Below are 17,466 nucleotides of genomic sequence, written 5' to 3'. Positions count from 1 at the left end.
CTCATACTCCACACATGAACATAGCCATTATATGAACATCATACCCTCATATCTCAATGTCTGTACTTTGACCTGTTAACCTTTTACCCCCAATCAGGGATATTGTAGATTATGTATTCCTTACACCAGCTGATCTTAAACTGAACTTCGCACCCCTTGATAATCTGTACGTTATTCCCTGATAACCAGAAACTTCTACACTTAAACTCTGTACCGTTCACTTTTTTAAACATCTTAATAAAGACTACAAGAACCACACACAACTTACACTAATTTACCTAACCACATTAGCCTTCCAAAGTAGTGATACAGATTTACAAAAGCTTCAAGTAAACAATGAATGTGTGGGGGGTGATTTTGGCAGTTAAAAAGCTGGGATCAAAGCAGTGCTAAGAATTTTTTTTGTTTGTTTGTTTTAAAACACACAAGAACGTGGGGAAAGCAGTACTAGAGCAAAGTCAGAGCATGGGGTGAGGCAAACAAAGTTCTGGCCACTCTAAAGCCCAGATGGATTCTGCTACTTGGCAGTTGAGATTCTAGTTCCTACAAACTCAAGATACTGCTGCAGATTAGTCTGCACGAGATATCCTCACACCCTCCAAAGCCAGCACACAACACTTTAACCCAACACTCAGCCATTAGCTCTGGAATCATCTCAACAACAGCAACCTTCTATACCACAGTCACAAATGGTAGAAGGCCAGGATCCCATTTAAAAAAAAAAAAAAAAAAAAAAAGATACTTACACATCCCTCAGATTATTCTATTTTTGATCCCAGTCTTCTCACTAAAGAAAGTTACTGTGCTAAAGTCTGCAAGCTGGGGCATGTAGCTGACTATCAGTAACTATTCTCAAAGTCTATCTGTTTATGCAAAAACCATGACCTCATCCTGCAGCCAGACCCAGTGAAATAAAGCTATGATTTAGAATATCTTCTATAGAAGCCAAGTTTATGATGTTAAATTAAAAAAAAAAAATGCATGCAGACTTATTTATGAAGGTACCAGCCTTCTAAAGTACAGGGCTCTGTTACGTCAGCTACACAGAAAATTGTCCCACACAGTAATGATTTTTTTATTTTAATTAAAAAGTACCCAAATACTTATTCTTTTTAAGAACATATAGCAGTAAAGGTATGAACTACATTTCCCATTTCCTTCAAGAAGGCATTAGTTCCAATAAGGATTTGGCATTCAATGAGAGAAAACACAAAACAATTGGGGGTGCGTATGTATTTAACCTGTATCCTATTTCAGCATAGGGGAATACAGACAAAGAATTGCCAGAGCTAGAATTTTGCAGAAATACTGGGGTTAACAATGCATACTCTTGCAAAAGTTGTCATCTCACTTACACGGAGGTCAGGACCAAGTCTGCGTCTGATCTGAAAAATGGTACCTTGAGCAGAAATGTACCCAACAGCACCAGGCTCAGTCTGATGCAAACCTGACAAATTATTGCTAAACAAGAATCTCTCATGTTTCTGGGTGGGGAAAGAAATTGGGGCCCTAATTCCCATGTGTTTTTGTGGTTTTTAAGCTTAATTTTCTGTTGGCTTTGGGGTGGGGCTTTTTGCATTTGAAGTCTGGTGTTTTTTCATTAGCTTGACAAAGGATGGACAAGTGGCTCTTTGGTTAAACTGCAGTACAATCCATTTGTCAGAAGGTATTGTGTAATGTCCTATGCTTACATCTCCCGCCTCTCCCCCCAAGAGATCAAGGTGTTACCTTTATGATGCTCAGCCTCAAAAAGACTATAGTGATTAGTTTAATACCATAATTTATTATTTAGAGTACTGTAATAATACACATCACTTTACAAACACATAAGATGACACAGACCCTGCCCCAAGGAACATATGGTATAACTCAGACAAATACAAAAGGCAAAGAGGAATGATCACAGCACTGGGAGGGGATTAATGCTTCAAGGTGAAGAGAAGAAGTAAGTTTAGAGGAAGTAAAGGAAGGTTTGCTTGGCACATGGGAAGTTGTTCCAAGGGGAGGGGGGGGGAGGACAACAGAAAATGATTGGGTGGAGTGCAGGACAGTGGGGGTTGAAGTGTGCACAGAGATGGGGTAGATAAGAATATGTATCTATAAAAGCAGTCACTGTTTCAATTAGTTCCACAGAAGCGAATGTTGTGAAGTTTTCATTGAAAGGTGCTATTTTACTGCCACTTCCCAGCAGAAGCACCTAGTGATGTAGAATAATAAATTCATATTAACTCTGCACTTCTAGATTGGAATACAGATTCATGTGGATACAGGCAGCCAAGAAAGTATCACTGAAAGGTGTAGCTACAAAAATATTGTAAATATCTGCTTTGTCCTGCATTCCAATGTTTGTCTCTGTATTCTGTCTCCTAAACTAGTCAGCTTGTCAAAATGGAAGCTTTCTACTTTACTGATGTTGTTTTAATTATAATCTCATTATTTTGCAGTTTTCCTCTAAAAGACCTGTGGAGTAGAGGCCACTCTCACTATGCTGGGGGCGGTTATATTAATTACTGCAAAAGTGTTTAGGTCAGAATGAATCTTTCAGCAAAGTTTGCCTTTGTTTTCTGCAAATATCCACTGGCCAACCAGTTATATATTAAGGCCTGTTTTCCATACAGCTTTTGGATTTTTAGAATCCTAAATAAAAAGGCCAATCATATGCAAAAAAGTACCCATATCAATGCCGGAACCACCCCAAAATGCATGCACACTTTCTATACAGGCACCCCTTAAACACAGACTCTCAGAGACAGCCACATCATTGAAACAAGCATTTGCAGACCAGCTGTGGGCCAGTCTTCTGGTTGCAGACATACAGGGGACATACACTGATGAGATGAGCTGTCTCTTTTTGGATTGGAAGTGCGTGGAGTTGTGAGTGATGCACAGAAAGCATCTGAATGCTAGAAAACTTTTCTAGCAATTGGAGATTATGAAATTGATGCAACTCATTTGCCAGAATTTCAACATTAATGCATTTAAAGGACCTGTGCACATGTATTAGGGGTTCTTCTCTGGATCATGCCTCTGGACACACTGAGGACAAATACCTCATTAAACTCACTCTGCTGTTAAGGAAACATGTTCATGGGCAGCTTTATTTATGATAGCAAGACATGTTAAGTAGGAAGTGTCCTTGCAGAATACACATGATATACAGGAAAGGACTATATTCACCATTGTAGGGGTGGGAATATTTTGGTTGTCCGGTTAGACCTTTACATAGACACAGAAGTCTCTTGTTTCTCAGCACTTATACCACTCATCACCATGGCATCTTAGCCCTTTACAATATTAAATATTATAAAGCATCTTATAAAGCCAGGTTATCAAACAGTTGGGGCCAGATCTGGTCCAGGTAACTAATTAATGAGAGCCCCATAACTAGGTTCTCCACAATCTCAGTTTAATTTTTTGGTAAGTTATGTTTCTAACCTACATGAGGGCAGAAGTAACCTTTCACCTATGAACCAATTGTAAGGCATCACCACAATGCCTGCCTGAGGCTGCAGAGACTATGAAACAATGACTCTGGCATTAATTCCTCTGCCTTCTATTCAAGTGAATAGGGTATCAGTTCTAAAGCCTAGAGATCACACATCTATGTCAACATTAATGATTGCATTGCTGGAATAGGAGGGAATTAGGAGTTGCAATTAGGGGATGTAAATGCAGGAATAAATGTTTAGTTATTCCATAAATGCTGTATTGTCCCAATTTCTGTGTGAGCCTCCCACAAACATCAGTGTGGTCTCTGCTGCGGAACAAGGGGAACATGCCCCCTGAATTTATATCCTAGTCCCCTTACCATGATTAAACATAGAATCTTGGGCTCTCCTAATGAGTTTGAGACCCCAGTTAATAAGGTTTCCATGCAACTAAGCTGTAAGGTCATGCAGCTGGCAGGCTGTGATTCTCAGACTGTCTGCAATCATAAGGCATGGAACTAAGGATTCTGCTTGCAATTTTCAAAAGCACCTACTGACTTTGGATGCTCAGAGCCAGTTTAAAAGGGCCTGTTTTAGGGAGGGTGGGTGTTCAACACTTTCTGAAAATTAGGCCCCTTTAAACTCTCTCATATTGGGCATCTAAAATCACTAGTCAGTCACTTTTGAAAATTAGGTCTCTGTCTTTACCACATTATTCTCTAAAGCTGATGGAGTAAGCTGACTGCAGTTCATGCCACAATTCGGACTCAAAGATTTTACTAAAATTCTGATGCATTATGTGAGCTGATCTTTCCTTGTTGCGTAAACAGTCCGGGAGTGAGCAGGTGTGCAATATCAGAGCAGTTAGGTGTAGCAACACTTGGCAATACAGAATGCAGAAATCTACAGAAAACCATCCAGAAATACTCTCATTACAAGGAAATTAAATTATTGCTGGTGTGTCTTCCAAGCATGTATGTACTTCAGATTTTTCTCTACCGTTTAATGCCTAAATTGCCAAGTTGAGCTGTACTCCCTAGTTGTTGCTCGACACAAGGAAAAGAAGCTGAGAAGGGCAGTAAAATATCTCCAAAGCTCCTCAAACTTGTAAGAAGCCACCAGAATAGAATAAAGTAATTTTGCATTGATGCAGTATTACAGCATAAGACATGGTTGCTTTTGAAGTGTGACAACTGATAAAGGCAACAGGTAAAAACCCACAAATGTTTAAAATATACTCTTTAAGTGGCAGGAATCTATTCAAAACAAGCAAGCAGCTCTGAAATAAATGTTTTGTCATTGTTTTGTAAACAGCTTATGGGATTTTACAATACAGTAACACCAGAGGGCGCCGCTGCTCAATCATTATGCACAGGCAACCTAACTAGCGGATGAGTCTGTTAAGGATTCTAACAGTGATTCTTTTCCATGGTGCCATTTAGAATGCCTGCAGAGCTTCATCTTTAAATGGAAAGGGCTTGGGTAGTCTGCTCACCTGAATGTTTTAATTTTGTATAGCAAAGATGTTGGCTTTCACTCTGACAAACTCCCCTTCTTCCCCCTAGTTCCAAAGTCACTTCCGACAGAGCATTCAGACGCACCATTGTTTCTTAATCCCAGTTTGGAGTTACTGGACAGTGACAGCAGAGTCTTGTGCTTTTCCTGCCTGGTTTAGAGGTGAAGTTCAAGAAATTCTCTCCCCTGTCCCAGGCATTGGAGATACTGTAAGACTGAGAAAGCACCACTACTGCATTTGCCGTAGAACACCAGACTCAGGGTTTTCCATAATCTCCCCACTATCACAATCACTAGCTCAGCTCTGCCACTAGGAGTGTTAATGCATACCAGCCAGTGGCATTTAACCAGTGTTGTGTAACCCTGCTCAGAGCAGGTTGAGATGGAACACAGGCAGCCTGTCTGCACTAGTGCTCCCACCATAGAGCTGAGTCACTGATAGCAATAGCAGGAAGGTTATGGAAAAACAAAGTCCAGTGTAGACAAGGCCTAGGAAAGACATGGCTAGAAGAGATAAGGAGGCCAAAAATTCCCTTTGTATTCTCTTCATTTCTGAGCAGTGACCTCCTCAGGTACCCCCAGTCCACTTTTCTGTGAAGTCTACCCAACCCACAGTCAGTGATCTCCATCTGTCCTGTCCAGAAAGAGCACAGACATCCTAGGAGGCTCCTCTCACACTGCCAACCAGCAACTTTTTGGTCAGTTACAGTTAAGCTGGTGTTCAGCAGTTCAGAGCGATGGATTCTCTCAAAGGGGGCTGTTCTCTGAGCACAGGATGTTAAGAGGCTACTGCTGTGAGGTACTGCTGAGATTTAGTGAAATTTTCTCACCATGTCAATCTTCCATGTGGTCACAGGATCCAGTTACTACATGCAAGTCCACTTCTGCACTGTTGATTCTTTTCAACAATAAGACAAATCAACAAAACCAGCACCTAGAAACAAAGTTGTTTTGCACCATAGGACCCAGTTTTGAAAAAGCCTTTCAGCTCTACTCAAAGATTATCTCCACACTACCAGCTGCTGCTCCTCTCCCAGGGTCACTGCAGGGAGAGGAGAAGAAAGGCAACACTTCTTAAAGCACTTCAGACAAGGTCCAATTTCCAGCTGAATGGTTCAAGACAGCAGGCATCTTACCATATAGAGAAAGCTTACAGGCAGGGGTAGAGGACTCTCCGGCTGCTGGAGTGTGAGGAGGGGGAAGAGCAGTCAGCTGGACCCTTCGTTCTGGCACATGTGGCAGAATCCATTGCTCACTAACCATCTCTTTACATTATATGGAGAAAAAGTTTGAGTTCAGCCTCAGAGATTAGTGTTTAGCAATGAACTGAAAATCTACTTCTGCAAGACACAGCAGGAAGTCCCCTTTCCAGTGTGCACAGCACAGGGATTTCAAGCAAGGGACTAGTGTCCTGTAGCCAAGCTTGGTAATGGTGAGTAAAATATTCTCCTGCAGCCAAGACAGTGCCAGTTAGGGCAGGCTTCAGCTCATTCAATTTGTGATCTGTGTAGCTTTTAGAAAAGGAAAGAAGAGGGAGGCCTCCTCCTGGCATGTGTCTCAGAAACATACTCAGTCTTCACTCTAAGCCAGCAGACCATGCTGTGTGAAGCTGGCAGAGCATGGAGATAAGGATCATGACTTGGGCCAGAGGTAGACCCATTGAAGTGGCAGGGGAACTCGTGAAGAGGAGGCTCTGTTTGAAGCACTGGCTTAAACAAAGGCTTCCTCATTGGGAGTGCCATTGATTTTGAGGAAGAGTTTGGCATCATCACTTTTCTGCTGTTTCTCTCTTTCTAGCCTGTGTTTATAGCAGATCAGATAGACCGGCAGGCAGAAGCCCAGCATACTCACTCCAAGAAGCCCCACGTTCACCTACAAGGGCAGAGACAAGCAGCATTAGATAGGTAGGAAAGAAACAATCCAGTCGCGCGCACACACGCGTGCCCCCCCTCCCCCAAAAGCTAGCCCCAGGGCCTCATTATTTCACTCACTCATGTTGGACGTGAGAGATGCCCTGCTCAATACATCTGCAACAGCTTACATTTTAGTTATACAGCATTACTAGCAGACTCTGCATAGAGAGCTACTGGCAAATGCTGCAAAAGCATGTCAGTCAGTGCCATGTTTGAAGAATTTCTTGCTAGACAGAAAAGGCAAGGCAGAGCAGTCACAGCCATGGCTATGACAGACTTCAGCCAGTCTATAACACTGACATTTTCTCAGTCTCTCATGCTCATGGGAAGGAGAAGGGGAAGAGGCAGAACAGAGACTGGGGCTATTCTATGCCAACACTGCTGGCCCTGCAGTTGAGTTAAGTACTACTGGAGTACACACAGCATCTGTAGTGGTGGTTTTCCTAAGAGCTGGCTGTCATACTCAGGAATTAAGCTTCGTCCTGTCTAGTTTGACTCCAACTCACTCATGAGACTGCTTGCAGGCTTCTTCTTCATTCCTGCACCTCCAACAGAGCCATGTAATCCTTCTGATGCAATCTATCCTTGCCCCTTCTAAGCAGCTCTGCTTCAGGGCTTTAAGCAAGTTGCCTGATACAGGGTTGGTGAGAGAGACCACACACAGCCCCCATCCTGGACAGGCACCTGACCTTCACAACTCAAGATTAGTACAAGCAGCAACCCAAAACTCAGTGCTCACTGGAAATACTGAGGCTTGCAGCTCACTGGCGAGAAGTTCTGCTGCACTCGCTATCAAAGGGGGAGAGAGAGAGAGAGATTCCCACCTAACAAACGATCTCACTACACCTGCTGCACATGAACTGGTAACAGAAACTAATGCTGCAGCTTCCCTTCCCTTCCCCTTCTTAGGTCCTTTCCATTCATACTGGTGGCTGTGGTGTTTCAGTGCATAAATAAATAATGAACTTCTAGAAAGAAAAAAAAAATACAGCCTGTCTTCTTGAAGGCATTTAGGGCAGCCAAAGACAAAACGGACAGGTCCAAAAGCATACAGAATTCGTAACACATCTGAGAGCTGCTGAATAGCCTCTAGAATACCTCCATCTGCACAGGAAAGGAACATCTCCTGGAGGGCCCATCATCACTGCCAGCACTCCCAAAGGAAAGACATCTGATTCCTCACCTTTATTGAGCAGAACCCCTTTCTGCAGACTTACTCCTGACCTCTCAAGGAGAACATGAGCCCTATGGCCCTACAACCAGGTTTCCTAAGGCTAATGACAGACCCCAGCAGAGCTGGGTCAGCAACCCACACCAGTCTCATACTGCTGGAAGTATGAACTGGATTCTCCTCATCCCCATTTCCCATATCTTCACTGGTCAGATTCCAGCACTCACCGCTACTCGTATAAAGAATCATCTACCCTGGAATGCCCAGGCACATGGCATCAGCCAAAACGATGGCTAGATTTAACACAGGGCTCATTAACTTTAACCACACATCTTACTAAAGATAATGTGAGTTAAGAGAAGTTTAATAAGGCATAGTCTGGTCTGTGCAGGCATTAATGAGGAAGGAATCTATAAAACATACCCCAGAAATAAACAGCATTGCACTTGGGTGGGCAGGTTGCCTTCCTCTAGGGCAGTTATTGGTCACAGTCTGAGGCGACCAGTGTACTTCAGGACCCACAGTCAAACATCAGTGCCCACCCCTAGATAGCTGATCACAGCATAGGTCTGTGCGTAGAATCCCCTTCATTTTGGTTGGTTCTGTTGAAAAGGAATCCCCTCCCCACAAATGAAAGTGGACCCCACCACCAACCCTTCATGCTAAGTTTGGGGCAAACTATATTTACTCTTTCCTCCCTTACCCAAAGAGGGTCTCCTTTCAATGGTCCCATCATTGCCAGGAACAAGGGCTGCTGCAGAAGAGCAAAGAGGGCACTGACCAAAGACTGCAGTCCCGTCAAGCTGCCAAACTGCGTTGAGGGGTATCTGTCGACGCAGAAAGCAACATAATTACCATACCCCACCTTGAATCTTTTGTGCTGCTCAGGGGACCAGACTGGGCATCTCTCCCAGCTCAGCTGTACAGAACTCAGGAATTTCTCCTTGTGTATGAATATTATGTGTTTTAAGATTGGCATTTAAGGCGATGCGATTCAGGGGCCAAGTGTCTCTTCTCTGGATTATTCTCTACCTGAATTTTCAAATTTAGGGGGTTTTGTTTGTTTTTTAAACACACAAAATTGCAGATTAAACATAGTGCCATAATCAGCACAGGCCAGTTGTATTCTGTAACTCTTTGGAGTGCTTCTCAGTACCCAAAGGAAACAAAAAAGAGGGAAAACAATAGTTTTTTGTAGGGGCTTCTTCAAATTGTACATCCATCTGAGCCAGCATCTGAGGCTAGGCCATCAGTTTCATTCCCACAGCTCATCTGGGCACAACAACTAACTCACTCTGGAAATCACCAAAACCCTGTACAACGGGTTAGCATGTGCCAGACATGTTTTCCTATTTAGAAAAAAAGTCTGATCCTCTGCCAAGTTCAACTATGTTGTTGATTGGAAAGTTGCTGAGTAGTAGATATTACTTATGAAAAGCAAGTCTTAGGACAGGTTAATGTCTTTGTTTTTCCATGGTTGTGCAACTTTTAAATTTGACACTTAGGAAAAAAAGAGGTGGGGTTGGACAAAACTAACATCTTAAAAAAAGTTATCTACAGCAAAGGTTATTGATCTGTTTGTCCATTAGTCCAAGAGTTCAGGTCAGAGGAAATGGATCTTCCCATTGCTCAGAAAGTTTTTTTAGTTTTGGAAGAGAACACTGATGTATATATATTGAGAACTTGTATATGTTGGATACAGAATGGATGGTCCACTCTACTGGATAAAGGTGCGTAGGCCTCATTAACTATGTGTTTATTTTGAGCAATGCTCTGACAAGCTGATAAATGTCTAGAAACAGCTCCATTCTCAGAGCAGACTAGCTATGTGCCTCAGAAGTCAGAGTGCCCTGACCAATATTGAATCAAGACATGTACCTGTACTTACACGTACTCATAATTAGGGAAAGTTAGCTAAACATTTCAAGCTTTTTAACCCATATGGTGGTGAAGCCAGTTTAGGATGAATTGCACCTGAGGGCCACATTAAGCATATCTGTGCTTGTTTCACTGCAATAAGTAACTACAGGTCAGCATTAGGCACAAGCAAGGAAAGTAATCACCTGGGACACTGCAGTCCTGCTGCCAAGTCCTATGGTGACACAGAGTAAGCCATAAGTGGACTCGGTTGTTCCCTCTGACAGCAGGATCTCACCATCATGTGTCCCTTCCACCCTGGGTCTTTGGGTAATCAAACCCTCAGGCCAGTCACATGCTGTATATGAGCAAGGTTAGACTTACACAGCTGCATAGAGGCCTCCCACCGCTGAGTGGATGAATCCTCTCACTATCGTGTGCAAAATGAAGGAAAGGATCTGAAAGAAGCAGAAAAAATGCTGAATAGCAGTCTAAAACCACCACTCCACCTCTGTCCCTGCTGCTCCTCCAGTTCCAGGAGAGGCTTAAGCAGCTCCAGAAACAAAGCCCCCTTCACATACTAGGGTCAGCACAAGGACACAGACTGTCTGAGACGATGGCACATTGTGCTTTCTGAACCTGACTTATCTTTTTCTCCTGAAAATTGTTACGTCAGCTGAGATGTTGACAATTGCAGCAGAAGAGCAATCTCTTTTAGAGGTTCCATATAATAGGAGCATATGGATTACACTCGTGGATCTAGCTAGCTAACATGGCCTGATCTGATCTACTTCAATGTGCTTTAGATCAGGCCCCTGGTACCCACATGGCTGAGTGGCACCTAAAATTAAGCTCTCTCTCTTCCCCCTCTATTCAGTCAGAGCTGTGGTCCAGCTAGTCAATACCTTCTTCCCCAATGCTAAGAAACAGGACACCATGCAGTTAATCTTCTGTTAACATCATCATGTTTGTACCCTAGAATGTACCCTTTCACCCCAAGTTCCTAACGCTGCCTGGAATTTGTTCCCAGTTACAGTTCCCCTTTCTGCCAAGGAGTATATCCCACACTTCAGTCTGTCTGCAGAAGGGAGGTTGCTGTTCTGAAAGCGTATCCTCGGGTTTTAAAATGGTTCAGGCACTTGAACCATTACTGGAAATGCCAAAGTTGAAGACAGATCTGCATGCCTGCTCTCTCCTTAGCTTTATTCACTCACTTCCAGCTTGATCCTCTCTAACAGCTTTGAGAGAAAAATGAAAAAAAAAAACATTCAGTGTGTGCAGGGGGGGTGAGGAGAGGAAAAGCTGGCATCCTCCCAGTGCATTTTGTGCTATAGAAATGTGGGGCTGGATGGAAACTCGAGAGGTCATCAAGTCCTGTCCCCTGATGTCTCATACCTCTGCCAGGTGCATACCACAGGCCAAACATTTACATATGTATAACCCCACAGACACTAAAGGGCGTAACGGAGGACAACATTTGGCCCACGACTTGAACTGTGGAGTCTGTGCAGGTATCATGCTGTTCTGCTTTACAGATTTTCTAGGAATCTCCTGCTTATCTGTAGCTCAGGCCTGGATTAACAAAGGCACTACTGACAAGAGCTGGTGCTCTAGGCCTAAATCTCAGGGTTTATTTATTTATTTTACATGAAAGTGTGTGTGTTTATAGTCCTCATACTTGTAAAGGCCTGAAAACAGGAACACAGTGCAGACCAACTCAGTGGCATCTGCCTGAGCCTGCAGAGTGCCCAAAGCAACAGCTCTAAAAAGGTGTTAACTGCCCCCATACCTTTAACTGGATTATCTCTGAAACTCACTGGACTGGGGGGCCCTGCCAAGACTAGCCCAGCAGAGGACTCTGCTTGGAGATGCATCTCTGCCATTAGCCCCCTCAGTGTTGCCAACTCTAGTGATTTTTCCTAAAGCTCCAGCTTCTGGACTCAGATGATTACAGGGAGTCTCAAATTTAATTTAAATATAAAAGTAAGTTTCTAGCTTTTGTGGTTAATGAGAAAAGCTAGTAGAGTGGTTTAAAACAGAGTTACAAGTAGTAAACACTGGGGGTCTCTTTATTTTCCTTCTAGTTTTTGGAGTCTCTGACTCAGGATTTTTGAATGTGGTGTCCAATGCTGCATCATGGCTCTACTGGAAGAGCCCACCCACCCACCACATAAACGTAGAGCCATGCTGTAGCCATGGCATGGGGAGTCTGGCCACAGCAGTGGGGCAGAGCCAAGGGAGACCCAGTTGTCTTAGCCTGTCCTTATTCTATATTATGTTCTAATTTATCCAAGACAGTTTCATTGCACATTTAGCCCAGGAACCATAGGCACCGACTTCCCCTCTGCCCTAGACCCCACCCCCACTCTACCCCTTTCCCCAAGCCCCTACTCCACCCCACCTCTTCTCCTCCCCCAAGCATGCTCCATCCCCACTTCCAGCCCCTGCATTCTGTTTTCGGTGAGCAGGAGACACTGGGAGGGAGGGGGAGGAGTGATCAGCAGGGCCAGCGGCAGGGGAGAGGTGCTGGGGAAGACAGGGGAGCTTGGCTGCCGATGGGTGCTAAGCACCCACTAATTTTTCTCCAGCCCTGGAGCACCCACAGAGTCGGCACCTATGCGAGGAACCTTGCAGTACACCACTCCTTTTGTGAAATACTCACCTGCAAAGGCAGGTTAGGAATGAGACAGGTAATTCCAAATCCAACTAGTAGTATGTTGGTGAACACAAAAGCTCTTGTGGCATTCAAAATCTTCTGAATCTGGCGATCACGTTTTTTCTTTTTTTTACCATCTCTGGCGGGAAAGCAAGGAATATATAACAAAGGCAGTGCAGCAGCTACTAGAACTCACAACTAGGAACCTGAGAAGTCAGAGGATACAAGAAACCAAAATCCCCACATTGGCATACCCAAGTCTTGGCCTGTACCTGAGACTCCAGCCTCATCTACAAACAGAAGTTGCATCATTTAACTAAAATAGTTTATGGCAATCAATCAGTTTAGTTAAATTGGTGCAAATCCCTATATGGACTCATAGTCATCAATTTACTACAGAATTAGATCTTTTAGTTTAATTGGGTCAGTTAAAGATATCAGATTGGACCTGCAATGTGTGCTACCTACTGATTAGCATCATTCTCATCAGCCTGTTCTGAACCATCATCACATTCCTTCAGCTTCCAGTCCATGATGTATCCAATCATGGGGGCAGTCATCAGGCAGAGCAGCTGCAACACCCCAAAAACAGAGGTGTAGAGACTCACTGCAGAGAAAAAAAGACAAGATGTCAAAGTCCCCCAATGGGACTCAGCAGTAACAGAAAACAGCAGCAGGTCCCATTTCATAACAATTGGTCATTTTATCCACTCAGGCCAGATCATTGGTAGCCTCAGACTAGGGGGATGAGGGTGTTGTCTTATTTATTGCTCGGAGTCCCAGATCAACTGTAGCCCAGCAGGCAAAAGTGTGTTACACTGGATTTGCCACACCTGTCCACTCTAGCCAGGGATATATATCATCATTTCCAAGAAGAAGTAAAAACTCTAGCGGTGGCTAGTTCCCAGGAAGATGGCACCTGGAAGCTGGCTAATTTACAGGATAGAGCAGTGGCCAAAGAGTGGCACTATATGCAGCAGAGAGGCTTCTGACTGCGAAGAGTCTGCTGACCCTGGTCTGAGAAGGAGTAAGTCCCTGCCTGCCAACCTCCAGCCAGGAATCTTCTCCCCTCCCTTGCCCTGTGATTCTAGCTGTGCCTCCCTCAGCTGCTGGTTTCCAATTCTGCCCTAGGGCTAAGAACTAGTAGGGGAAGTCATCAGGGCAGGTAGGACCCACTGTGGGAAGGTAATCATGTTTTTTTGGAAGACAGGCCAGGATGAAAAAGCTAGCTGCCTGCTGCATGCTTAGGGAGGGGGCTTGTTTTGGTGAGGGAGAGGAAGGTGGGAGGAGCAGGGGAGGAAGTAGGATTCCTAGCAAGGGAAGGGCCCAAGGGTATCTTCTCCCTAAGGGCTAACTGTCAGAAGAGTAATTAGCAGAGACTGGTAATTACCTCCCTGCCTATCACTGTTTGTTAGCCACAGAAAGACCAGGATCAGGGATGGGTTTAGAGAAGGGAAGAGTTTTAATAGCCAGTGGTCAGCAGTCACAGGAGCCAGGACCCTCAGTACTGTTACTGCAAGGTTCCCCCAAAGAAACACTTAACAGCACTGTATCTACATGTTTGTTAGACACACCATGCAGCCAAGCATCACCGAAATACAGGAAGGAAGGGAACGTTAGAAATGTGCTTAAAACACCCAGCTTACCTGTATCCATCACTGCATCAGCAAAGCAACAAAGCAGCAGCAACAAGAGAGCAAATGTGGAAAAGCAAAAAGAGATTAGCAGCAGAAACCCCAGAAGCCTACTATACCCACCAGGACAGACAGAGAGGCACAGATAGGAAATGAGCTCACAGAGCAATTGCTTCATGCCACAGCAGAACCTAAAATATAAAGAGCTCCCCAGCTAACCGAGAAGAGTTTACAAGCAGCATTGTGCAACAGCTAGTGTAGGCTCAGGAGGAAACGCTGCTGCGTCCAGTTCTGGTGAGTCACTGGGGAATATTCTCCACAATGCTCTCCCTACCCCTCCTCGCCACATATCATGTGATTGCGGACTTGTGCATGACACAGAGGGGCTGATAAATCAGAGCCAGTGCAGTTCTGGAATAAGGATGAAGAATCTGAAACTGCCCACTTCAGCACTAAGTGCCCACAACTGCAAGCAGAACAGGACTAAGTTCAGTACCCTCCTCCCTACATGTCTCCATCACAAAGAAATACAAACATGTGCAATGCCCATGAGGCATGCTGGAGGCATTGGAGCGGAGAACTTAAACCCTTCTTCTACCCTGTGTAAAAAGAGCAGAACTCCAGCTGCCCCTCATCTCCACCATGCTCAGGAATGTTTGTAGGTGGGGTCAGCACCTGGCACACTGTCTCCAGGGATCTGCCTAGGATGCCAGGAGTCACTGCATTTGTCATCATTAGGACAAAGTAAGGAATCTGCAGCTCCAGTCTCAAGCAGACACACTGCTAGCCCTCTAGCACAGGGGTTCTCAAACTGGGGGTCGTGAGATTACTACATGGGGGGTCGCGAGCTGTCAGCCTCCACTCCAAACCCTGCTTTGCCTCCAGCATTTATAATTGTGTGAAATATTTTTTTAAAAAAGTGTTTTTAATGTACAAGGCGGGGTCGCACTCAGAGGCTTGCTGTGTGAAAGGGGTCACCAGTACAAAAGTCTGAGAACCACTGCTCTAGCAGATGTGTCCTTACTGGATCCACAGGCACTTTCACACCACAGCATCCTCCTCCAGCTAAGACAACAGGGTTTGAAGGAGTATCACCCTCCCAAAAGACTGAGCCATCTAGCAAGGGTTTTAATAAGAGGCCAAGAAGTTCACCCCATGGCCAAGAGCATTTCCCCCATATCACGCCTAACCCTCTCCAGCCTTGGCATCTAGAGACGAACTGTGGGGACTGGTTAGGAGAGGGGAGAGAGAGGGAGAGACTGTTCTCTTTGGTCCTGCAGTTGCTCCAGACAGGATAATAAATTAAAACTGGGAGCCCTCTCTCAAAACCCACTTCTACTCAATACCTACAAGAAAAGGCTCAGCAAACGATGGCAAGCCTTTGAGGGGAGGCAGAGCTGCATATAATTGTACATACATGGGAATTGTCACACACACACTTTCATAAATCATAGTCTTAGACTGTGAGCTCCTCAGGGCAGGAACTATGTGCACCTCTGTCCTTTTGCAGTACTCAACGCAACGAGCCCCCTGACGAGCTTTGGGGTGTTACCACAATATAGTTAATATTACTTCTATACCACCATGGAAAAAGATGGCACTTTTCGACACAGACAGGCAAATTTCCTGCCTCAGACACCACAGGTGTGGAGAGAAGTGGACAAGAGGACCGTGCAAGTCACTTAGGAGGTTACTGCACTCATGTTTGCTCTCTTATCTCTTAGAACATAAGAAGCTTTGAACCCACTGCTCTGTCCAGCTGCAGGGAGGTTTCAGTCAGGTCTGAGTCAGCAATAAATATATGCAGGAAGTATCAGTGTCAGACTGTAGCTTACTGATTTTACCCTCTATCTCTAACCATCACTGCCTACACTACACTCGGTCCTGTTCAGGGCATCCTCTTGAATCTGAAAACATTTGGAACCACCATTGTTACAGGGTCTGTTCTGTGAACAGACCACAGTATGTAAAAGCAGCAGGAAAGGGTAAGTAATTAATAAGTGTATTTGTCCAGCCCTTCCCCTAACCCACATGACAAACTAGGGAAATGTGGTCTAGATGAAATTAAGGTGAGTGCACAACTGGCTGAAAGACCATCCTGAAAAAGTAGTTATCAGCAGTTCACTGTCAAACTGGGAGGGCATATCTAGGGGAGTCCTGCAGAGGTCAGTCCTGGGTCCAGTAGTAGTCAATATTTTCATTCAATCACTTGGAATAATGGAGTGGAGAATTGCTTATAACATCAGCAAATGACACCAAGCTGGGAGGAGTTGCAAGCACTTTGAAGGACAGTGTTAGAATTCAAAATGACCTTGACAAATTGGAGAATTGGTCTGAATTCAACAAGATGAAATTCAATAGAAACAAGTGCAAAGTACTCCACTTAGGAAGGAAAAAAAAATTCAAATGCACAATTACAAAATGGGGAATAACCAGCTAGGTGGTAGTACTGCTGAAGGGGATCTGAGGGTTAGAGTGGATCACAAATTGAACATGAATCAACAATGCGATGTAGCTGTGGAACAAAGGTTAATATTCTTGGGCGTATCAACAGGATGCAAGACAGACACAGGAGCTAACTGTTCCACTCTACTCAGCACTGAGTACTGTGTCCAATTCTGGGTGCCACACTTTAGGAAAGATGTGAACAAATTGGATAGAGTCCAGAGGCGAGGAACACTTCCACTCTACTCAGCACTGAGTACTGTGTCCAATTCTGGGTGCCACACTTTAGGAAAGATGTGAACAAATTGGATAGAGTCCAGAGGCGAGGAACACAAATGATATAAAAGGTTTAGAAAACCTGACCTATGAAGAAAAGATTTTTAAAAATTGTGCCGGATTAGTCTTGAGAAAATAAGATGGAGGGGGGACCTGATAACATAGTTGAAAACTGTAAAGGGCTGTTATAAAGAGGACTGCGATACATTTTTCTCCATGTCCAGGGAAGGTAGGACAGGAAGTAATGGCCTTAATCTGTAGCAAGACAGATTTAGGTTAGCTATTAGGAAAAGGTTTCTAACTCTAAGGCCTGGTCTATGCTAAGGGGGGGGTCGAACTAGGGTACGCAAGTTCAGCTACGCGAATAGCGTAGCTGAACTCGAAGTACCCTAGTTCGACTGACTTACCCGTCCAGATGCGGCGGGGTCGAACTCCGCGGCTCCAAGGTCGACTCTGCCACCGCCGTTCGCGGTGGTGGAGTTCTGGAGTCGACCGGAGCGCGCAGGGAGTTCGAACTATCGCGTCTTGATTAGACGCGATAGTTCGAACTCCGAGAAGTCGAACTCACCGC

General features: G+C 44.5%; 1 protein-coding gene across 2 annotated transcripts in view; it reads right to left on the bottom strand.

Annotated features, from left to right (window-relative positions):
• Positions 1 to 1,763: 1,763 nt before the first annotated feature.
• The window catches only part of SLC43A2 (solute carrier family 43 member 2), a 48,066-nt gene continuing 32,363 nt past the window's right edge, over positions 1,764 to 17,466 (bottom strand). For both annotated transcript variants that reach the window (XM_044993640.1, XM_044993641.1), the window contains 5 exons: positions 13,009 to 13,147; positions 12,547 to 12,679; positions 10,269 to 10,342; positions 8,731 to 8,854; positions 1,764 to 6,815 (listed from right to left, as the gene is read on the bottom strand). In XM_044993640.1, the coding sequence (XP_044849575.1) occupies positions 6,654 to 6,815; positions 8,731 to 8,854; positions 10,269 to 10,342; positions 12,547 to 12,679; positions 13,009 to 13,147 (632 nt within the window). In that variant the 3' untranslated portion in view covers positions 1,764 to 6,653. The remainder of the gene's footprint in view (positions 6,816 to 8,730; positions 8,855 to 10,268; positions 10,343 to 12,546; positions 12,680 to 13,008; positions 13,148 to 17,466) is intronic.

This window comes from Mauremys mutica, chromosome 19, assembly GCF_020497125.1.
Source record: "Mauremys mutica isolate MM-2020 ecotype Southern chromosome 19, ASM2049712v1, whole genome shotgun sequence".
NCBI classification, from domain to species: Eukaryota; Metazoa; Chordata; order Testudines; family Geoemydidae; genus Mauremys; species Mauremys mutica.
Note: the sequence above shows the minus strand (reverse complement) of the source record. Positions and strands in the feature narration are given on the sequence as shown.